Source organism: Sphaeramia orbicularis, chromosome 24 (assembly GCF_902148855.1).
Source record: "Sphaeramia orbicularis chromosome 24, fSphaOr1.1, whole genome shotgun sequence".
NCBI classification, from domain to species: Eukaryota; Metazoa; Chordata; class Actinopteri; order Kurtiformes; family Apogonidae; genus Sphaeramia; species Sphaeramia orbicularis.
This window is the reverse complement of record NC_043979.1, coordinates 40147849-40173409: the sequence shown is the minus strand read 5'-3', so window position 1 is coordinate 40173409 and position 25561 is coordinate 40147849. Positions and strand designations below refer to the sequence as shown.

The window sequence follows — 25561 nt, the reverse complement described above, 5'->3', positions numbered from 1 at the left end:
AATAAAAAAATCAAACAGAAAAATAATAATAATAATAATGATAAACAATTCTTAATACTATTATTGTTATTATTACTGCTTTGCCACTTGTTTTTGCTTGCACTTTCCAATGTGCAGTTGCGATTTTTTTTACCACTGTCTTTTATAGTTTTTTCGTAGTTATGTTGTTGTTTTTTTCGTGTTGTGTTTCTTGTCTCACAGGAGCTACAGGTAATGTAATCAAAACTTTAACCACACAGTTTAAAGAATAATTTAGGACATTGTTATTCTATTGCCGTGTCAGTTGTGTCTGATACAGATCTTATGATGTTGGAAATTAACCATGTTATTACATTTTCCTGAAAATAAGAATGTATCAAATGCATTTTGTAATAAATTTCTCAAATTGTAATAACTTACTACATAATGCGAAAAAATTGACTACATAATGCATTGAGGTAGTTTATTACAAAATGTGTCAGTTTATTACGTAATGTGGCTTTATTACAAGATGATGTGACATTCTTATTACATTTTGAACTTTTATTACATAATGGAAATTTATTACATAATGCGGCTCAACATGGATTTTGATGAAATTTTCAGAAAATATTGATACTGGCACAAGGAACAAATGATTCAATTTTGGTGGTGATCAGGGGTGGGGGGGGGGTCTGCGCTCTCCAAGTGCTTTTCTTGGTTTACATATACTTCTCGGATTTCTTTTTTTTTTTTTTTTGTGCCACTTACAGGTAAGGAACCAAATATGGTAACTTCATTGACCTTCATTTCCTACATGACAATAAAAAAATCTGGAAAAATTTCACAAAAATAATAGTCTTGTTACGTCGTCCATTAACACACTAAGGTTAAAATGTTGAATTTCAGAGTATTTCTATGAATAAACTATAAAGGGTTAAAACGTTCTGGAAAAAGGCGAATTTAAGGAAGTAAATCTGTCTCATCAGATTTTGAATTATAAAAGCCATTGAATTTCTTGCGCTCAATTTTTTTGCCATGAAATTAAGTATCTGATTTTTTTTTGTCTTTGAATTCAACTATGTTCATAAATTCAGAATAAAAATAAATTCAGACGCAAAAAAATTCAGATAACGCATCCGGGACACCAAGGATAAGCAATCGATTCTTTTGCAAGTTGAACCGACAGCCAGCCAATCGAGTTATGTTAGGTTGGTCATGTGACGCCGATGCAGGAAGACGGTCATCGCAGATGTGTGATCTGAATTTTTTGCATCTGAATTTTTTGCTTTTGAATTTTTTTGCTTTTGAATGTTTTGCATCTGAATTTTTTGCATCTGAATTTTTTGCTTTTGAATGTTTTGCATCTGAATTTTTTGCTTTTGAATTTTTTGCTTTTGAATGTTTTGCATCTGAATTTTTTGCTTTTGAATTTTTTGCTTTTGAATGTTTTGTATCTGAATTTTTTGCATCTGAATTTTTTGCTTTTGAATTTTTTGCTTTTGAATGTTTTGCATCTGAATTTTTTGCATCTGAATCTTTTGCTTTTGAATTTTTTGCTTTTGAATGTTTTGCATCTGAATTTTTTGCTTTTGAATTTTTTGCTTTTGAATGTTTTGCATCTGAATCTTTTGCTTTTGAATTTTTTGCTTTTGAATGTTTTGCATCTGAATTTTTTGCATCTGAATTTTTTGCTTTTGAATTTTTTGCTTTTGAATTTTTTGCATCTGAATTTTTTGCTTTTGAATTTTTTGCTTTTGAATGTTTTGCATTTGAATTTTTTGCTTTTGAATGTTTTGCATCTGAATTTTTTGCTTCTGAATTTTTTGCTTTTAAGTTTTTTGCTTTTGAATGTTTTGCGTCTGATTTTTTTGCATCTGAATTTTTTGCTTTTGAATTTTTTGCTTTAGAATGTTTTGCATCTGATTTTTTTGCATCTGCATTTTTTGCTTTTGAATTTTTTGCTTTTGAATGTTTTGCATCTGAATTTTTTGCATCTGAATTTTTTGCTTTTGAATTTTTTGCTTCTGAATCTTTTGCTTTTGAATCTTTTGCTTTTGAATTTTTTGCATCTGAATTTTTTGCTCTTGAATTTTTTGCATCTGAATTTTTTGCTTTTGAATTTTTTGCTTTCGAATGTTTTGCATTTGAATTTTTTGCTTTTGAATGTTTTGCATCTGAATTTTTTGCTTCTGAATTTTTTGCTTTTAAGTTTTTTGCTTTTGAATGTTTTGCGTCTGATTTTTTTGCATCTGAATTTTTTGCTTTTGAATTTTTTGCTTTAGAATGTTTTGCATCTGATTTTTTTTGCATCTGCATTTTTTGCTTTTGAATTTTTTGCTTTTGAATGTTTTGCATCTGAATTTTTTGCATCTGAATTTTTTGCTTTTGAATTTTTTGCTTCTGAATCTTTTGCTTTTGAATTTTTTGCTTCTGAATCTTTTGCTTTTGAATTTTTTGCATCTGAATTTTTTGCTCTTGAATTTTTTGCATCTGAATTTTTTGCTTTTGAATGTTTTGCACCTGAATTTTTTGCATCTGAATTTTTTGTTTCTGACTTTTTTCATTCTAAATTATGAACATAGTGGAATTCAGAGACAAAAAATTCAGATACTTAATTTCAGTCCAAAAAAAATTCAGTGCTAGAAATTCAGTAGCTTTTATAATTCGAAATATGATGAGACAGATTTACTTCCATACGAATTATTCCCAGCGAAGCAGATATGATCTACGAATGTGCCCAGCTGACACCCTGTGGGATCTATTAAGTAAATCACTCTGTTTAAAGCGTCACAGTCTCATTCTATTGTCTGTCACTTCCACACACACACACACACACACACACACACACACACACACACATCTGCTGAACCATGAGGATAGGTGTGTGTGAGTGAAGTGATGTGAAAGTGTGTGACAGGACCAAAACAAACACACACACACACACAAAAAAACAACAACAAAAAAAAAAAAAACAGCCGTACAACAGGTCACTTCCTCCTCTGTATGTATGTGTGTGTATACGTGTGCGTGCGTGTACATATGTTTATTCCAACATGGCAGCCCTCTCTCGTGGTGCAATGGGAAATCTTCACACGGATTAAAGCCCTGGTTGCCATGGCAACATAATGAGATGCTAATTGAATGGAGGCCTGTATGGTTTGCCCCTCTGCTCATCGCCCTCTCAGATAGGCTAGGGAACAAGCTAATGCTAATAGAACTCACTCAATGGAAGCTTTTCTGCACTACCACACCCCACCCCCCCACCCCACCCTCTTTCTGCATGCTCTATAAATTAACCTTCCATGCATACACTCACACACACACACACACTTTAAAGCTCTTTCAATGAGCGTGTCAGTGTCTGCATTGTGCGTCTGGGCAACTTAATTGGTTTAACCTTAAATCTTTAGCATGCCTTTCTCTTTCAGGTCTTTTCTTTGCGATGAGTAGTGGACAGTTAACGCCCTTTTTTAGTTAATTTGCATAAGAAGCCAATTTTGTAGTCTGTTGTTTTATTCTGGGAATCATACATGCCACATCTTACCCTTTTGATGAACTTACGAAGGAGAGGTGAATGCTATTAGTATGAAGCTGCTGCATTATAATAATATAAATATGTAAATAATATGTAAAATTGTATTTAAATCCAACTGTAAATTTCTATAAAGATTTATGTTTCTTTGTTTTTTTCAGTTATTTTTTTATTGATTTTTTTTTTTTTTTTTTACAGCAGTACTGCACAAGAAAATATCTAAACAATAGGAATTGTTTTCATGCAGAACAGTATATACAAAAAAATGTTTGTTTATATGTGTATGTTTGGTTGTTTTTTTGTTCGCTACTTTTTTGTTTTGTTTTGTTAATTAGACAGTTGTATCTATTCTGTACTGATTACTTGTCAATAGTGGCTTTTCCATTGGACATCTGCGCAAAACTTTACCGATATTTACTAAATGCCGAAAAAACAGAAGTGCGTAATGTGGGTTTTTCCATTAAATCACAAATGCGATGATTTGTTAATTTATTATCGCGAGATGACACAAGAGGTCGTTCCATAAACATGGCGACGAACGTAAATATGGTGTTGATTTACAGATATATTCATAATTATTAAATATTACCCCTCTATCTCGTACTAAATTTTTTTAAAAATTATTCGGTTTCCTGGTGTGTCCACACATACTGCGCCATGTTTCTTTTAAAACTCTTCTTCTTCGCTTGTTGTAACGTATGTCAACATCCGTTTTTTTTAAATCACATGACTCTCGTTGCGGAAAAAGGTCTATCCATTGCAGTTTTGTGTGATATACCAATTGCGCTACACCCGAAAAACCACCTCTTGCCAATGCAAAAACGAGAGTTTTGGCAAAATTGTCATTTTTCCATTAGGTAAATTTTATATTCGCGCGATTTGAGGGTCAATGGAAAAGCAACTAATATTGGATTTACATTAAGGATTGTCTTCTTTTGGCAGGGTGGGATTGTGGGAGGGATAAAAAGAAAAATGAAAGAATGGAATTTCTTTTTATCACGTTGCACTGTCATGCCTGTGAAATTACTTCCAATAAATAAAGTTAATAATAATATAATAAAAAAAATTAAAGACTCATACAAATACCAAATGTCTTCTTTTTCTCTGCACTTGCTTGTTGTATGTTGCTGCTGTTAACTGTGAAATTTCCCCACGGTGGGATAAATAAAATCTTATCTTATAAAAACACAGTGCAGGATGGTGTGTACTGTACTATAGATAACATTAGATAAAACATGATGCATAATGATTGTATGACGCTTTTAAACCCTTTAATGCATAAATTATGAAAAAAAAAAAAAAGTATCTATTCATTCTATATTTTTTTTTAGAATGAATTTATTTCTCAAAATTAGGCTAAAGTTGAAATGCATTTAGAATTTTTTTTTAAATTTTTAATGAAATGGGGTTTTATTAACCCATAAGGACCCAGTGTTATATTTGTGTCAGTTCCCAAATAAATCTTTCTCTATATTTAACCATCCTTAAGTGATTTATTTACCATTTATTGTAAATGCTGAATCAAACTTTGTTTAACTCCTACAGAAGCAACGCCTGTATGTATCAATCATTCTGTTGTTTGCTAAATAATTTCACATGCAAACATGCCGTTAGAAACATGTTTGACGTTATTTTGGATGTGTTTATTACAATGTGTTATTAACATGTTTAAGCTAATTTGTTTATGCTAGCAGTCGGAGATGGGTTGCTAATTCTTTATGTAGGCTCATGTTAAGTTTATGTAAATTCATTGGTTGTGTTTAGGTATAATATGCCAGCCTTTGCACTAACCTTTACTTATTTACGATGTGATTAGCTCGATGCTAACTTGAATGGGAAAATCCATAGACACGCTAACGATTAGCATTTACAGATGAATTTAAAATTTACGTCTTTTTATCCAGCAACAAAGGTTCACATCAGAGATATTTGATACTATTCATTCTTAAAACAACTGAACATAAAATACTCACAGGAAAACATTTTTGGGGCCATACAAACAAAGTGAAAGAAACGTGTCTTCTTATGTCCGAACTGACTACGGTAACACCGCAAGGACAAAACATACGTTAGTGGCACTTATTCCGACCACTAGAGGGCCCCCTTTGCATGCTTTAACAACTGAACATCACATATTACTGGGCTTATTAGTATTAGTACTTATTAGTGGGTTTAAGACTCCTGTCAGTCACTCACAAGCGGAAATAAACTGGTGTGGACATAAACATGGAGAAAAGTAGCGGTCTGTTCCATGGACATTTTCATTTTAACTGTCTTCAGATGGTGGAGTTGAGAAGGACACAGATGTTTGGAAGCACTGACATGTGGAATTATTTTTATCACACGCTGTTCACGCCAGCAACCCCCCCAAAATAACTATAATCACAGAAATCCACGTGATTAATTGCGATTAAAATTTTAATCGCTGCCCAGCACTAATTTTAACACATACTAATACTAGTTATTACTAACGTCATGGAGATAATATGCAAAAAAACAAAACAAAACAAAACAAACAAACAAAAAAAACCAAACCCTGCAGATCAGGTTTATCCAGAACAGCAAAGTTACATTAATGGTGTGAATTAAAGTGACTGGGATGATGCATAAGCGTCCACTGTGTTGGCTAATATGCAACTAATAAAAGCTTATGTCGCCCCACGACCACTCCGCTCATCTGGGGAACGAAGTCTGGTGGTCCCCAGACCTTGTACAAGACAATCCAGGCTCTTTTCATGGGTCGTTCCACGTTGGTGGAACGCTCTACCAAGTGCTACAAGAACAGAGTCATCCCTGCCTATCTTCAAGAAGCTCCTGAAGACCCAGCTCTTCTGAGAGCACCTCCTGTCCTAGCACTTTCAAACATTCCATTTTAAATATTCTAATAAGGTTTTTCCCAGGACAACCACAGATTCTTCCAGGATTATCTCTGGACCTGCTGCGGTGGTCCTGCCTCTTCCCTGCCCTCATCATCACCACTCATTTATCCTCAACCGCCTCCATGTGTCTCCCCCTACTCCCCCCTTCTCCCCCAGTCTCTATCTCTATCGCTCTCTCTTTTTCCCCTTCTCTACCCTCTCTCTTTAACCCCAACTGGTCCAGGCAGACGTCCATCCTCCAGGAGTCTGGGTCTGCTCCAGGTTTCTGCTGTTAAAGGGAAGTTTTTCCTCCCACTGTCACCAGTCACAAGTGTTTGCTCCTGGAGGATTCTGTTGGGTTTCTGTAAATTGCCTTAGAGTCTGGTTTTGACCAACTGTCAAATGTCAAGAGATAACTTTTTTTTGTGATCTGGCGCTATATAAATAAAATTTTGATTGATTGAGTGATTTAATTGGTTTTCCCCTGTAAGTCGCTTTGGAAAAAAGCGTCTGCCAAATGCATAAACATAAACATAAACTAAAACAACCAAACCCATGAATATACAAAAGGACAGCTGTAGAATAGATGTCCACTGTAGTGACCACTATGCATGAAAGGGTTAAATGTGGCTGAATGTGGCCCCTGGAAAAAAATGAGTTTAACACCCCTGCTCTAAAACATAGAGAAAAGTTTGGTGTTAACATTATTTATATATTATAATATTATAATTTTACTGGTCCAGCCCACTTCAGATCGAATTCAGCTGAATGTGGCCCCTTTGACACAAACAGTGGACAAACAGCTGTGTGCATTTCTGCTGGAACTAGAAGTTTTACACAACGTGTATAAATCACAGCGATGCCTGTATTGTGCTCATGCCGGTTTTGCGTTCTGCGTGCTTATGAAGCTGGACACCTGGAGCGAGGTGATGTCCTGTGTTAAAGTAAAGACAATGAAAGGCAGCGACCCGGCGTGACAGTAGCAGCGAACACGGAAGAGCGGAGCGATGACCTCTGCAGGGGTCACGGGGGGGGGGTCAAAAGGCCGCATGGAAGGAAAAGACCTTCAATTATATATAAAACAGCTGAAGAAGGACACAAAACTACACATTTGTACCCATAACAGCAGTAGCCCATTTACATTTTTGGCATTTAGTGTTATCCACATACGAGTTTCTGTGAGCGCTGTCACACTACATACATTAAATATAAGTATTAAGTAGGAATATAAGTAATATATAATAGTATAATAGTAATATATAAGTATTTGGACATGATGAATTCAGGTGTTTCTTTTCTAACAGGGGTCTGGGCTGTAAAATAATAATAACAAATATCATAATATAGTTTTATATTGGGATAAATATCATTGCATTGGATTGATTAGTATTGTTTAAATTGTTATCTTTGTTTCCAATATTGATTTTTTTTTTTTTTTTTTAATCCATGACTATGATTTTAAACATTCTAATATTTTTCATGCTCTGACTGTAAATATCAACACTGGGTTACAAAAAAATGTTTTTTGCAAGTTGTCTAGGTTTTTTTGAACTGAATTAGGACCATTTTGCACCGCTAAATCCAAAAATGACATCTGTTTTTTCTCAATCAGGTCAGGCTTTTTTTGCTAATTTGATTTTGAAAAATTTGATCTTCTCACAAAATTGAGGACATTTTTGTGACTTTATCAGTTGATTTTTTTATATAGTTAAAAAATAATCATTTTCTAACAGGATGTATTTATTAAGTGTTACAAACTGTAGCAGAATACGTCAGGCTTATTTTTGCAAAATCTTCTAGTCGAAGCCATTTCATTCACCTGTAATATTAAAAAAAAAACATTAATCATAAATTGGCAAAAGTAAAATCTTCAGAACTCGTTTATTGCAAGAAATATAAAAGAATTTTGTATCATATGATGTGAAAATGCCCATAAATGTAAGCAAAAATGTTCAAAAGCCAATATGTAGCATAGCTCAGAAAGTTGACCTGATTGAGCAAAATTAATGTGATTTTTGGATTCGGCACACCAAAATTATCCTAAATCAGCTCAAAAAACAAACAATAAATTTGTTGTTGACCAGTGTTATATACGAAACAGCTGAAGAAGTGCACAAAACTACACATTTGTACCCATAACAGCAGTAGCCCATTTACATTTTTGGCTTTTAGTGTTATCCACATACGAGTTTCTGTGAGCGCTGTCACACTACATACATTAAATATAAGTATTAAGTAGGAATATAAGTAATATATAATTGTATAACAGTAATATATAAGTATTTGGACATGATGAATTCAGGTGTTTCTTTTCTAACAGGGGTCTGGGCTGTAAAATAATAATAACAAATATCATAATATAGTTTTATATTGGGATAAATATCATTGCATTGGATTGATTAGTATTGTTTAAATTGTTATCTTTGTTTCCATTATTGATTTTTTTTTTTTTTAATCCATGACTATGATTTTAAACATTCTAATATTTTTCATGCTCTGACTGTAAATATCAACACTGGGTTACAAAAAAATGTTTTTCACAAGTTGTCTAGGTTTTTTTGAACTGAATTAGGACCATTTTGCACCGCTAAATCCAAAAATGACATCTGTTTTTTCTCAATCAGGTCAGGCTTTTTTTGCTAATTTGATTTTGAAAAATTTGATCTTCTCACAAAATTGATGACATTTTTGTGACTTTATCAGTTGATTTTTTTATATAGTTAAAAAATAATCATTTTCTAACAGGATGTATTTATTAAGTGTTACAAACTGTAGCAGAATACGTCAGGCTTATTTTTGCAAGATCTTCTAGTCGAAGCCACTCAGTCAATTAGTAATATCTTTGCTGAAAAAGTCACTTTTTCTACATTTTTCCCTGTTTTAACATAATTAACTTTGAATTTACTCTGAGAGTTCATGAACATCTATATGATCTGTGAATTAAATATAGGAAAATACATTATTTACACCAAAAAAATGCAAAATATAAAGGATACTAGAAGCACTCGGAGAGCGCAGACCTCCGCCAAGGCTGATCAGTGGCCCCCCCTGTGGGCCCCCCCACCCCCGATCACCACCAAAATTTAATCATTTCTTCCTTATCCCATTTCCAACAAACCCTGAAAATTTCATCCAAATCTGTCCATAACTTTTTGAGTTATGTTGCACACTAACGGACAGACAAACAAACAAACAAACAAACAAACCCTGGCAGAAACATAACCTCCTTGGCGGAGGTAAATATTATGAAAAAAATTCATGATAAATCACTTAAGAAAGGCAGAAATAGAGAAAAACTCATTTGGAAACCGCCACAAAAGTAGCAGTGGGTCTTTATGGGTTAATCCAAGCCAAAAAAAAAAAAAAATCTGCCAATAGAACAAGTGAAAATTATTTTGGTAAGATTTCTTGAAATAAGATTTTCCAGATCTATTGTCTAGAAATAACTTCTAACATCTCATTGAAAAGTTACTCTTTAGGTGATTATGTCTTATTTTAAATGTGATGAGAAATTTGGACTAGAAATGAGAAAAATACACTTTACAATTTTAATTTTTGCAGTGAATAAATAAATCACATTATAGTGTTAAAACCACAAGCACTTTCAAGCGCTTTTCAGACCTGGAAATTCAAGTATTTTCAAGGATTTCAAGCACCCTAACGAATAATCTGATAATTAGTTGTAAAAGCCGACAACAGAACAGTAAAAGCACAACTGACTGAAATGAATTTGCTGTTTACATCTTGTCGTCGAATCACTTTTACGCTTTCATCAAGACCCATTTGCTACCGATGTTGAACTTACTGATAAGCTCGTGGCCCCGTGTTTGCAACAATGCCCACCAATCAATCACCTTCCCAAAACAGGAAGTCCCCAACTTGAACCGTCCGGCCTCTGAGTGCTCGCTGTCATCACTACTTTGCATACCAGAGGCATGATGGGAGTTCTGCCCAACACTCAACAAAGTGACAAAAAGAAACCCAGACAGAAGGGGTGGCACGACCCAAGATGAAGTCTGGGTAATCTCCTCTGGGCGCTATTGTCCTGCAGAGGTGATGACGGGGGTATCCGAGTCTATGTGCGAGGAATGTTTCTGCGGAATGTTTCAGTCTGAAGAGCGCACATGATAAATCACTGTACCCGAAACCCATTCACTGTGATCGAAAAAGGACAAAAGGTAGCGGAATAGAGAACAGAACTTCAGTGGAAGAGAAGGAGAGAGGGTGGGGTTAGAGATGGATCATGAAAAAAATATGGTATCCTAAATTGCGTACAGATAACACACCTTGTAGTCTACTAGGGAAGTTTGGCTTCCCCTAAAATTCCAAAAATTAAATGGTCAAATATGTACGCTTGTGTTGACATTTCATTGACTCCAAATGTGTTAGAACACGTTCATCTCACAGACGAGTTCGTTCAGAATCAGCTTTATCACAAATCAACAGACTCCATGTTGTTCACTTCTCATACATTCCCGTTGCGCTGTTTTCTCATTCCATCTCTGCTCAGTGCATTTGTCCGTAGAAGCTCGGTGTCCATGCACTTCAATGGGACTGAGTGGAACAGTTTTTTTCATTGACTCAAAACTGGACGGTAATTGGATAAACGCCACGATGTTGTCCCGCCCCCAGATACTCGGCGTCTCTGGGGGTGAATGGAGCTGTGGGCGGAGCTCGGCCGGGCTGGACGCTGAGCTTCCATGTGCTGATTGGAGGATCGGTCGAAAGGCTGAATCCCGTTTGATTGACAGCTATTTTGAGATCTACTCCTTCACTGACACAGTTCAGTTTAACCCTCCGGTATCCGGGTGCGCCTTTTAGGCACACTTCACACTTCATTTTAAAAAACTTCATATTATTTTTCACAATTTAAATAAGGTTAGAAATCAAAAATTGTTCAGTTTTGCATGATCTTTAAAATTCTGGCCACCAACTAAAATGCGCACATTGTAAACAAAAGAAAATTACCAGACTAGCATCTGTCTGCCAAGTGTGCCTAAAACGCACTATTTCTTCCATTTGATATGTATGATTAGGGCTGAGCTTGGTTTATAAAAATAAAATCAAATTAGAGCAGAAAAATAAATCAATATACAATAATTAATAGTTTGATTTATAGGTGTGCATTTTACGCACACTTGGTGACACGTTAGTATTTTTTATTATTTGACCTAGCGGCAAAAATAATAATGCAGATTAACTGATGTTGGAGTTAATCATTGACATATGCCAGGATGAAAAAATCAAATGATATGTGATCCACTTTTTATGTAGTATATCAAAAATATATATATTTTTTGTGTTTTTTGCATCCAAAAAAATGGTTTGTTTACATTACAAACACGGCATTTAAAGGGTTAAAAATGTGACAATTATTGAGTATTTCATATTTTTATTTATGGCTCTAGTTGATGAAATAGAAAAAAAGTGTAAAAGAATTAAAAACAAACTGAATAAAATTTTTTTTGACATTATTCCACTAGTGTGCCAAAAAGGCACACTTGGTGCTTAGTAAGGGCCTTGGTGGGCGGGATACGTGGAGGGTTAATACCGTCACACACTCTGCTGTGAAATCGAGAGAGAAACCACTACGAAATTACTTGTTCATTTCTTGCACTGTAAATACACAAATATACAAATCACAAGGAACGGAGGGCCGCATTTATGTTTAAATAACTTGACAATTTTTTTGATGTAAGCCGACAATGAGCTTCCCCCCTTTGAAAGACAAGCAGCCGCCACTGTAACACACCAATTAAAAGTGACTTTCAGAGTGTATATTTACACCGTGTAAAATAGCACGCCATTAGCGCAATTAGTGGCTAGCGCGATTTGTGGTTCAGGTTAGCGTTAGGTTTAGGGTTAGCAATTAGCATGATTAGTGGCTACCGCATTGACATGCCATCACATGGCGTTAAATAACACATGAAAGGATGAAAATGCGTACATATAGCACGCCAAATGCAATAAACCGGCGTCACTTACAATGTGATTTCATAAGGTTAGTCTGACGATAAAAAAAAGGTCCTAAGGTGGGGGTAATTGGACTAAAACCTAACGCACAAAATTCATTAATCCTTTAACAATGGTAATCTCACCTACGCTACATTTTGCACTTTACAGCGCTCAAATAACTGTAACTCCAGAACAGTTCGCGCAACGGAATCAGTTTTTGGACCACAGTGGGAGGAGCAGGACTCGTAATGTAAAGAGCAAGCCGTATGTTTAACACCCCTGATCTTAGGCTACATTCAGACTGCAGCAAATGTGGTCCAAATCCGATTTTTTTTTTTGCCCATATGTGACCTGTATCCGATCTTTTAAAGACAGTTTGAACAGCACAAATCCGACCAAGACCACTTTCATATATGGTCCTAAATCCAATACATATCTGGTATTTTGCAATGCGACTTCAGTCTGAACGGACAGGTCACATTTATCCGACCTTTACGTCATTAAAATGCGATAAACGTCACAATTCTGCATCCCAGGAGGAGAAGCGGAGGGAAAAACCATATTTACTTCCATGAACACAGTGTGTGTCTGCGTGGTCACGTATTACATCAGGACCTCTTTTGCTCATGTGGGTCACTTCAGTTCATACTCAAAACTGACAGAAGTCGCATTTAACCCATAAAGACCCGAACCTCCACTAGCGACCAAAAGCATCTACTGACCTAAACTGTTTTATACCTGTTGATCCATTAATCCTAACAATACATGTAAATAATTAGTGTAAAATATAGTTTCTCGTATTTTCATGGTCATCAGATATGACCTATTTGGATGTCCAGAGGCTCTGTAGTTACCATGGAAACACCGTCATCTTCTACAACATTGATTCACCAGTAAAACCCATGGAGCTGGATCAATGACAGTGGATGGACACACTGGGTTTATGTTCAGTTAATGAGAGATTTGCTGAAAAAGTCACTTTTTCTTCAGTTTTTGATAATAATCCTACAAAGTAATCTCATTATGATGATTAAAGTGCATGATCTGTAAATAAAATATTATAAAATACCTGACTTTCGCAGAAAAAACACATAATATAAAGGATAATATTATGATATACGGTTATAAAACACTTAACCCATAAAGACCCAAACACCCACTGGTGACACAAACCATCAACAGATATAAACCGTCTAACACCTGTTGATCCATTAAACCTATCAATACATGTAAATAATTGGTGTAAAATACAGTTATTCGTCTTTTCATGGTTATCAGATATGACCCATTTGGACGTTCAGAGGCTCCGTAGTTACCGTGGAAACACCGTCATCCTTTACAACATTGATTCACCAGTAAAACCCATGGAGCTGGATCAATGACAGTGGATGGACATGCATGTTTTTACAGTCAATTAGTAATATCTTTGCTGAAAAAGTCACTTTTTCTACATTTTTTCCCTGTTTTAATATAATTAACTTTGAATTTACTCTGAGAGTTCATGAACATCTACAGTCTACTCTCGTTATACCGCCAACTTCTGTTCACGGCCAAATTGGCGGTATAGCGAAAATGGCGTTACAACGGGTTGCGTCCATAATGCGCATGTCTTTACTATATGATGTCTATGCTGCCTCCGTTAACCCGTTCTAATCGCGTTTCTAAATAAATCTTGATTCTGTTATGTTGTAAGGGATCATTTAAAGTGAGGAAACATTTTAAGCATTATTATACCGTGTCGGGAAATGACACCCCATCATCTTGAGGCTTTGGCTTAATCCCACGTCCTCTTCCCGACATCCTGACCTACTGAGTGTTCTGCGATAAATGAACGGTGGCCGTTCCGTAGACCTGCTCGTAGCTTGTCGCGATCAGCGTCTGGCGCGTTTGTTTCAGTGCATTGTTAAAATTTATGTGTACTTGATGGCAATCACGCTGGCGGTATAACGGTCGGGAAATCAATGGTATAAGTGTTGTTTGCGCGTGGAATTGGGCTGGCGGATGGCGATAGGCGGAAATGGCGGTAGCTAATGGAATAATGCATTGGGGATTTTTGCGCGATGGTTTTGGTCGGCGGTGAGCGAAAATGGCGGTATAACGAGATTAGACTGTATATGATCTGTGAATTAAATATACAAAAATACACTATTTACAGCAAAAAAATGCAAAATATAAAGGATAATATTATGAAAAAAATTCATGATAAATCACTTAAGAAAGGTAGAAATAGAGAAAAACTCATTTGGAAACTGCCACAAAAGTCGCAGTGGGTCTTTATGGGTTAAGGTTAAATATGGACAAAAATTCATTTGGGAACTTTCTCAAAAGTCACACTGGGTCTTTCTGGGTTAATGTATAATATGAGCGATCGGATTTCGCCAAAACAATCCGAATCATGCATTAAGATCTGCTGTCTGAATGTAGCCAAAGAGAAACGTAGTCGGATATGAAAGAACAGGAAGAAGGCATGGAATCGTACAGGCCGGTGCTGTTTCTGGGCCCCTTGTTTCTTTCTCTCGAACAGCAGACGTCATCTGAAATTTGGCATCTGGTTCACATCACGCTCAACATTTGTCTGTGCACCATATACAGCTATGGGAGAAGAGATCATGTCTGTGGTATGCGCTTCCTCTTGTGCACGTGTTCGTAACAAATCCACTGGGGGTCAAACAACGGTGATGGTCACAAAAAGGTAAAAAAAAAAAAAAAAACCGTGTAAGTCTGACTTAACAGAAAACCCTCCAAATCCCTCTGTAGATAAAAACACAATGTGCGACTGCGGTAAATTTAATTCGGTTTGACAGCAGGTCGTTTAAAGAGCTGTTATTCCCACCACTTTATACGACTTTCAGGGTATAACGGTAATCTTACACATGGTCGGCCCGGGGTGGGGAAATTACATCCACATAAAACAAAGGGCTGTGCAACAAAAAAAAAAAAAAAAAAAAAGTTAAAATCAGCGCACACACACACTTAGTGTTACAGGAACCAGTGAAAAGGAACTCCACCCAGGCCTGCTTCTATCTGGGCTTTCGTTCTCACTTCTTTGCTGTAATCGCCGGGCCATCACCCTCTGGGTCTCCCCCTCTCCCCCTCTGAACACAAAGGCAGGAAGGAAGCTCCGACGTCCAGAGAACAGAGAACGCTGGTGGACGGAGCAGGTCGGCCAAAGGAAGCCGACGGGGATGTGACCGAAGGAGCGCAGGACACCCAAGAGTCACTTTGTAATGTGTTACAAAAGTAATGCATTACAGTTACAGATTACTTTTAGTGTAAGTTTGTGTTTTGCTGTACAAATTTCAAATATATTACGGATAAACTATTAAACAAGTAACAGGTTACAAAAGTAATGCATTACAGTTACAGATTACTTTTAGTGTAAGTTTGTGTTTTGCTGTACAAATTTCAAATATATTACGGATAAACTATTAAACAAGTAACAGGTTACAAAAGTAATGCATTACAGTAACAGATTACTTTTAGTGTAAGGCATTATTAATCAATCTTCAGTCATATTTTACTCGGTACATGTTCAATAGCACTTGCGTTAGATCACACTTTTCGCCAAAAAAAACTGATATATTTGTAATATTTAGTGAGAACCGTTTGTGTTTTGCTGTACACATGTCAAATATATTACGGATAAACTATTAAAACTAAACCATCAGTGTTGGGAGTAACAGGTTACAAAAGTAATGCATTACAGTAACAGATTACTTTTAGTGCAAGTTTGTGTTTTGCTGTACACATGTCAAATATATTATGGATAAACTATTAAAACTAAACCATCAGTGTTGGGAGTAACAGGTTACAAAAGTAATGCATTACAGTAACAAATTACTTTTAGTGCAAGTTTGTGTTTTGCTGTACAAATTTCAAATATATTACGGATAAACTATTAAACAAGTAACAGGTTACAAAAGTAATGCATTACAGTTACAGATTACTTTTAGTGTAAGTTTGTGTTTTGCTGTACAAATTTCAAATATATTACGAATAAACTATTAAACAAGTAACAGGTTACAAAAGTAATGCATTACAGTAACAGATTACTTTTTGCTGTAATGCAGTAGTGTAAGGTATTACTGATCAATCTTCAGTCATATTTTACTCGGTACATGTCCAATAGCACTTGCGTTACAACACACTTTTCGCCAAAAAAACATTGATATATGATATAACTGATATATTTGTAATATTTAGTAAGAACCGTTTATGTTTTGCTGTACAAATTTCAAATATATTATGGATAAACTATTAAAACTAAACCATCAGTGTTGGGAGTAACAGGTTACAAAAGTAATGCATTACAGTAACAGATTACTTTTAGTGTAAGGCATTATTAATCAATCTTCAGTCATATTTTACTCGGTACATGTTCAATAGCACTTGCGTTAGATCACACTTTTCGCCAAAAAAACCTGATATATTTGTAATATTTAGTGAGAACCGTTTGTGTTTTGCTGTACACATGTCAAATATATTACGGATAAACTATTAAAACTAAACCATCAGTGTTGGGAGTAACAGGTTACAAAAGTAATGCATTACAGTAACAAATTACTTTTAGTGCAAGTTTGTGTTTTGCTGTACAAATTTCAAATATATTATGGATAAACTATTAAAGCTAAACAAGTAACAGGTTACAAAAGTAATGCATTACAGTAACAGATTACTTTTAGTGTCAGTTTGTGTTTTGCTGTACAAATTTCAAATATATTACGGATAAACTATTAAAACTAAACAAGTATCAGGTTACAAAAGTAATGCATTACAGTTACAGATTACTTTTAGTGTAAGTTTGTGTTTTGCTGTACAAATTTCAAATATATTACGGATAAACTATTAAACAAGTAACAGGTTACAAAAGTAATGCATTACAGTTACAGATTACTTTTAGTGTAAGTTTGTGTTTTGCTGTACAAATTTCAAATATATTACGGATAAACTATTAAACAAGTAACAGGTTACAAAAGTAATGCATTACAGTAACAGATTACTTTTAGTGTAAGGCATTATTAATCAATCTTCAGTCATATTTTACTCGGTACATGTTCAATAGCACTTGCGTTAGATCACACTTTTCGCCAAAAAAAACTGATATATTTGTAATATTTAGTGAGAACCGTTTGTGTTTTGCTGTACACATGTCAAATATATTACGGATAAACTATTAAAACTAAACCATCAGTGTTGGGAGTAACAGGTTACAAAAGTAATGCATTACAGTAACAGATTACTTTTAGTGTCAGTTTGTGTTTTGCTGTACAAATTTCAAATATATTATGGATAAACTATTAAAGCTAAACAAGTAACAGGTTACAAAAGTAATGCATTACAGTAACAGATAACTTTTAGTGTAAGTTTGTGTTTTGCTGTACAAATTTCAAATATATTACGGATAAACTATTAAAACTAAACAAGTAACAGGTTACAAAAGTAATGCATTACAGTAACAGATTACTTTTTGCTGTAATGCAGTAGTGTAAGGTATTACTGATCAATCTTCAGTCATATTTTACTCGGTACATGTTCAATAGCACTTGCGTTACAACACACTTTTCGCCAAAAAAACATTGATATATGACATAACTGATATATTTGTAATATTTAGTGAGAACCGTTTATGTTTTGCTGTACAAATTTCAAATATATTATGGATAAACTATTAAAACTAAACAAGTAACAGGTTACAAAAGTAATGCATTACAGTAACAGATTACTTTTAGTGTAAGTTTGTGTCTTGCTGTACAAATTTCAAATATATTACGGATAAACAATTAAAACTAAACCATCAGTGTTGGGAGTAACAGGTTACAAAAGTAATGCATTACAGTAACAGATTACTTTTAGTGCAAGTTTGTGTTTTGCTGTACAAATTTCAAATATATTACGGATAAACTATTAAAACTAAACAAGTATCAGGTTACAAAAGTAATGCATTACAGTAACAGATTACTTTTAGTCTAAGTTTGTGTTTTGCTGTACACATTTCAAATATATTATGGATAAACTATTAAAACTAAACCATCAGTATTGGGAGTAACAGGTTACAAAAGTAATGCATTACAGTAACAGATTACTTTTTGCTGTAACGCAGTAGTGTAAGGTATTACTGATCAATTTTCAGTCATATTTTACTTGGTACATGTTCAATAGCGCTTGCCTTACAACACACTTTTTGCCCACAATTTAATTGCTCAAATTAAACCCCCCCCAAAAAAAAAAACCCAAAAAAACCAAAAAAAAAAACCCAGCAAGACTGTGAGACCTTCAGGAATCAAAAATGCGACAGCAAAGTTCTATTTACAAGCTATTTTTGTTGTTATCATTATATTTGTCCAAACAAATGTACCTTTAGTTGGACCAGGCATTAAAATGAACAAGAAAATGAAGAAAAAAAAGGTGGTCTAATAAATTTTACAGTTTAAGAACAGTTTAAGAAAATATCTGATTTTCACTGCAAAAAATGTAAAATACAGAGGATTTGATTTGATTTTATAATAAATGCTGATAAATCACTTAAGAAAAGTTAAATATAGAGAAAAAATAATATTTTGGAACTACCGCCAAAGATCTTGAAATTGTACCAGGCATTAAAACGAACAAGAAAATGAACAAAAAAAAGGTGGTCTAATACATTTTTCCACAACAGTTTAAGAAAATATCTGATTTTCACTGCAAAAAATGTAAAACTACAGAGGATAATTTTACAATAAATGGTGATAAATCACTTAAGAAAAGTTAAATATAGAGAAAAAATATTTCGTAACCACCACCAAAGACCTTGAAATTGTACCAGGCATTAAAACGAACAAGAAAATGAAGGAAAAAAAAGGTGGTCTAATAAATTTTTCCACAACAGTTTAAAAAAATATTTGATTTTCACTGCAAAAAATGTAAAATACAGAGGATTTGATTTCATAATAAATGCTGATAAATCACTTCAGAAAAGTTAACTATAGAGAAAAAATAATATTTTGGAACTACCGCCAAAGACCTTGAAATTGTACCAGGCATTAAAATGAACAAGAAAATGAAGAAAAAAAAAGGTGGTCTAATAAATTTTTCCACAACAGTTTAAAAAAATATTTGATTTTCACTGCAAAAAATGTAAAATACAGAGGATTTGATTTGATTTCATAATAAATGGTGATAAATCACTTCAGAAAAGTTAACTATAGAGAAAAAATAATATTTTGGAACTACCGCCAAAGACCTTGAAATTGTACCAGGCATTAAAACGAACAAGAAAATGAAGAAAAAAAAGGTGGCCTAATAAATTTTACCACAACTGTTTAAAAAAGTATCTGATTTTCACTGCAAAAAATATAAAAATACAGAGGATAATTTTACAATAAATGGTGATAAATCACTTAAGAAAAGTTAAATATAGAGAAAAAATAATATTTCGTAACCACCGCCAAGGACCTTGAAATTGTACCAGGCATTAAAACGAACAAGAAAATAAAGAAAAAAAAGGTGGTCTAAAAAATTTTTCCACAATAGTTTAAAAAAGGATCTGATTTTCACTGCAAAAAATGTAAAAATACAGAGGATAATTTCATAATAAATGGTGATAAATCACTTAGGAAAAGTTAAATATAGAGAATAAATAATATTTCGTAACCACCGCCAAGGACCTTGAAATTGTACCAGGCATTAAAACGAACAAGAAAATGAAGAAAAAAAAGGTGGTCTAATAAATTTTTCCACTGCTGTTTAAGAAAATATTTGATTTTCACTGCAAATATGTAAAATACAGAGGATAATTTTACAATAAATGATGATAAATCACTTAAGAAAAGTTAAATACAGAGAAAAAAATAATATTTCGTAACCACCGCCAAAGACCTTGAAATTGTACCAGGCATTAAAATGAACAAGAAAATGAAGGAAAAAAAAGGTGGTCTAAAAAATTTTTCCACAATAGTTTAAAAAAGTATCTGATTTTCACTGCAAAAAATGTAAAAATACAGAGGATAATTTCATAATAAATGGTGATAAATCACTTAGGAAAAGTTAAATATAGAGAATAAATAATATTTCGTAACCACCGCCAAGGACCTTGAAATTGTACCAGGCATTAAAACGAACAAGAAAATAAAGAAAAAAAAGGTGGTCTAAAAAATTTTTCCACAATAGTTTAAAAAAGTATCTGATTTTCACTGCAAAAAATGTAAAAATACAGAGGATAATTTCATAATAAATGGTGATAAATCACTTAGGAAAAGTTAAATATAGAGAATAAATAATATTTCGTAACCACCGCCAAGGACCTTGAAATTGTACCAGGCATTAAAACGAACAAGAAAATGAAGAAAAAAAAAGGTGGTCTAATAAATTTTTCCACAACAGTTTAAAAAAATATTTGATTTTCACTGCAAAAAATGTAAAATACAGAGGATTTGATTTGATTTCATAATAAATGGTGATAAATCACTTCAGAAAAGTTAACTATAGAGAAAAAATAATATTTTGGAACTACCGCCAAAGACCTTGAAATTGTACCAGGCATTAAAACGAACAAGAAAATGAAGAAAAAAAAGGTGGCCTAATAAATTTTACCACAACTGTTTAAAAAAGTATCTGATTTTCACTGCAAAAAATATAAAAATACAGAGGATAATTTTACAATAAATGGTGATAAATCACTTAAGAAAAGTTAAATATAGAGAAAAAATAATATTTCGTAACCACCGCCAAGGACCTTGAAATTGTACCAGGCATTAAAACGAACAAGAAAATAAAGAAAAAAAAGGTGGTCTAAAAAATTTTTCCACAATAGTTTAAAAAAGGATCTGATTTTCACTGCAAAAAATGTAAAAATACAGAGGATAATTTCATAATAAATGGTGATAAATCACTTAGGAAAAGTTAAATATAGAGAATAAATAATATTTCGTAACCACCGCCAAGGACCTTGAAATTGTACCAGGCATTAAAACGAACAAGAAAATGAAGAAAAAAAAGGTGGTCTAATAAATTTTTCCACTGCTGTTTAAGAAAATATTTGATTTTCACTGCAAATATGTAAAATACAGAGGATAATTTTACAATAAATGATGATAAATCACTTAAGAAAAGTTAAATACAGAGAAAAAAATAATATTTCGTAACCACCGCCAAAGACCTTGAAATTGTACCAGGCATTAAAATGAACAAGAAAATGAAGGAAAAAAAAGGTGGTCTAAAAAATTTTTCCACAATAGTTTAAAAAAGTATCTGATTTTCACTGCAAAAAATGTAAAAATACAGAGGATAATTTCATAATAAATGGTGATAAATCACTTAGGAAAAGTTAAATATAGAGAATAAATAATATTTCGTAACCACCGCCAAGGACCTTGAAATTGTACCAGGCATTAAAACGAACAAGAAAATAAAGAAAAAAAAGGTGGTCTAAAAAATTTTTCCACAATAGTTTAAAAAAGTATCTGATTTTCACTGCAAAAAATGTAAAAATACAGAGGATAATTTCATAATAAATGGTGATAAATCACTTAGGAAAAGTTAAATATAGAGAATAAATAATATTTCGTAACCACCGCCAAGGACCTTGAAATTGTACCAGGCATTAAAACGAACAAGAAAATAAAGAAAAAAAAGGTGGTCTAAAAAATTTTTCCACAATAGTTTAAAAAAGTATCTGATTTTCACTGCAAAAAATGTAAAAATACAGAGGATAATTTCATAATAAATGGTGATAAATCACTTAGGAAAAGTTAAATACAGAGAAAAAAATAATATTTCGTAACCACCGCCAAAGACCTTGAAATTGTACCAGGCATTAAAATGAACAAGAAAATGAAGGAAAAAAAAGGTGGTCTAAAAAATTTTTCCACAATAGTTTAAAAAAGTATCTGATTTTCACTGCAAAAAATGTAAAAATACAGAGGATAATTTCATAATAAATGGTGATAAATCACTTAGGAAAAGTTAAATATAGAGAATAAATAATATTTCGTAACCACCGCCAAGGACCTTGAAATTGTACCAGGCATTAAAACGAACAAGAAAATGAAGAAAAAAAAGGTGGTCTAATAAATTTTTCCACAACAGTTTAAAAAAATATTTGATTTTCACTGCAAAAAATGTAAAATACAGAGGATTTGATTTGATTTCATAATAAATGCTGATAAATCACTTCAGAAAAGTTAACTATAGAGAAAAAATAATATTTTGGAACTACCGCCAAGGACCTTGAAATTGTACCAGGCATTAAAACGAACAAGAAAATGAAGAAAAAAAAGGTGGCCTAATAAATTTTACCACAACTGTTTAAAAAAGTATCTGATTTTCACTGCAAAAAATATAAAAATACAGAGGATAATTTTACAATAAATGGTGATAAATCACTTAAGAAAAGTTAAATATAGAGAAAAAATAATATTTCGTAACCACCGCCAAAGACCTTGAAATTGTACCAGGCATTAAAACGAACAAGAAAATAAAGAAAAAAAAGGTGGTCTAAAAAATTTTTCCACAATAGTTTAAAAAAGTATCTGATTTTCACTGCAAAAAATGTAAAAATACAGAGGATAATTTCATAATAAATGGTGATAAATCACTTAGGAAAAGTTAAATATAGAGAATAAATAATATTTCGTAACCACCGCCAAGGACCTTGAAATTGTACCAGGCATTAAAACGAACAAGAAAATGAAGAAAAAAAAGGTGGTCTAATAAATTTTTCCACTGCTGTTTAAGAAAATATTTGATTTTCACTGCAAATATGTAAAATACAGAGGATAATTTTACAATAAATGATGATAAATCACTTAAGAAAAGTTAAATACAGAGAAAAAAATGATATTTCGTAACCACCGCCAAGGACCTTGAAATTGTACCAGGCATTAAAACGGACAAGAAAATGAAGAAAAAAAAAGGTGGTCTAATACATTTTTCCACTACTGTTTAAGAAAATATCTGATTTTCACTGCAAAAAATGTAAAACTATAGAGGATAATTTTATAATAAATGGTGATAAATCACTTAAGAAAAGTTAAATATAGAGAAAAAATAATATTTTGGAACTACCGCCAAAGACCTTGAAATTGTACCAGGCATTAAAATGAACAAGAAAATGAAGAAAAAAAAAGGTGGTCTAATAAATTTTTCCACAACAGTTTAAAAAAATATTTGATTTTCACTGCAAAAAATGTAAAATACAGAGGATTTGATTTGATTTCATAATAAATGCTGATAAATCACTTCAGAAAAGTTAACTATAGAGAAAAAATAATATTTTGGAACTACCGCCAAAGACCTTGAAATTGTACCAGGCATTAAAACGAACAAGAAAATGAAGAAAAAAAAGGTGGCCTAATAAATTTTACCACAACTGTTTAAAAAAGTATCTGATTTTCACTGCAAAAAATATAAAAATACAGAGGATAATTTTACAATAAATGGTGATAAATCACTTAAGAAAAGTTAAATATAGAGAAAAAATAATATTTCGTAACCACCGCCAAAGACCTTGAAATTGTACCAGGCATTAAAATGAACAAGAAAATAAAGAAAAAAAAGGTGGTCTAAAAAATTTTTCCACAATAGTTTAAAAAAGTATCTGATTTTCACTGCAAAAAATGTAAAAATACAGAGGATAATTTCATAATAAATGGTGATAAATCACTTAGGAAAAGTTAAATATAGAGAAAAAATAATATTTCGTAACCACCGCCAAGGACCTTGAAATTGTACCAGGCATTAAAATGAACAAGAAAATGAAGCAAACAAAGGGCGGTCTAATAATTTTTTCCACGACTGAACATCCATCTTCATACACTCATTGCTGAAGTCATTTTTCCCGCTGAGGGGCTGACCTCCCTGACCCCTCTGACCTCTCTGACCCCTCCCATGGATGAGGCCGCTGACCTTCCGTGCAGTCCTCACCTGCGAGGCCTATCGATCACCTGAGCTGCATCTGGACGTGCATGCCATTTACCTTCACCTCTCCATCTTCGCCTACGTTCGTGCAGACAGTCTAAGTGTGATTCATGATTTTGCTTGAATACACGTGCGCGCTGATGCAATCCAGAAGCAAACTGCTCTGCACACTGTTCTGACATGCAACAGACACACATTTCAAACCCAGGCCTATTTCTTAGTCCCATGTTTTCTCTGGTCACATGTAACACCGATAAACAGAGGAGGGGAAAAAAATGAAGAAAAAAAAAAAAAAAACATACTTTCTGTCTGTCTCCGGAGTGGACACCTCACTGCTGAAGCCTAACGACTCCTGTAGACAGGCAGAGAAAAAGACGTCAAAATGAGTCACCGGTTAAAGCCAACGCGTAAAAATGACGTTAAAAAAAAAGAGTCGAGTAACAAGTGCTATTTTTAAAATGTGTCTGGTTACCTGAATCTCAGAACGGAGCTGCAGGGAGGTGGTGCTTGGGTCTTGTTTCTCCTGAAAAAAAATGAGAAGAAGGTGTCAGGAGGTGCCATTTAATAAGACAGAAACATGAAGAACCCAACAAGCCAGTAAAGCAGGATCTGAATATGGAGAAGGAAGGAGCGTTTAAACCATAAAGACCCAAAAAACCACCAGCGACCAGAACCATCTACTGATCTGAACCGGTTCATACCTGTTATCCACTATTCCTATTAATACATGTGAATAATTGGTGTAAAATACAGTTTTTCATCTTTTTATGGTCATCAGATATGACCCACTTGGACAAGGGCTGAAAGATATATCGTTATCGTATCGATATCTAGATATGAACATTCAAGATATTAATATCGAAAAAGCAACGATATAAACCATATACACTGAACAAAAATATAAATGCCCCACTTTTGTTTTTGCTCCCATTTTTCATGAGCTGAACTCAAAGATCTAAAACTTTTTCTACGAACACAAAAGGCCTATTTCTCTCAAATATTGTTCATAAATTTGTCTAAATCTGTGTTAGTGAGCACTTCTCCTTTGTCCTTTGCTGAGATAATCCATCCACCTCACAGGTGTGGCATATCAAGATGCTGATTAGACAGCAGGATTATTGCACAGGTGTGACTTAGGCTGGCCACAATAAAAGGCCACTCTAAAATCTGCACTTTTACTGTATTGGGTGGTCCAGGGGGGTCAGAAAACCAGTCAGTATTTGGTGTGACCACCATTTTCCTCGCACAGTCTTCTTCATGAATTCTCTGAAACAGCTTTGGTGATGGCTTATGGTAGAGAAATGAACATTCAACTCACAGGCAAAAGCTCTGGTGGAGATTCCTGAAGTCAGCATGCCGATTT

General features: G+C 33.6%; 1 protein-coding gene across 1 annotated transcript in view; it reads right to left on the bottom strand.

Annotated features, from left to right (window-relative positions):
* The window catches only part of sash1a (SAM and SH3 domain containing 1a), an 813502-nt gene that overhangs the window by 113042 nt on the left and 674899 nt on the right, over positions 1 to 25561 (bottom strand). Inside the window, 2 exon segments of the mRNA XM_030128283.1 lie at positions 24501 to 24550; positions 24671 to 24721. Of these exon segments, the coding sequence (XP_029984143.1) occupies positions 24501 to 24550; positions 24671 to 24721 (101 nt within the window).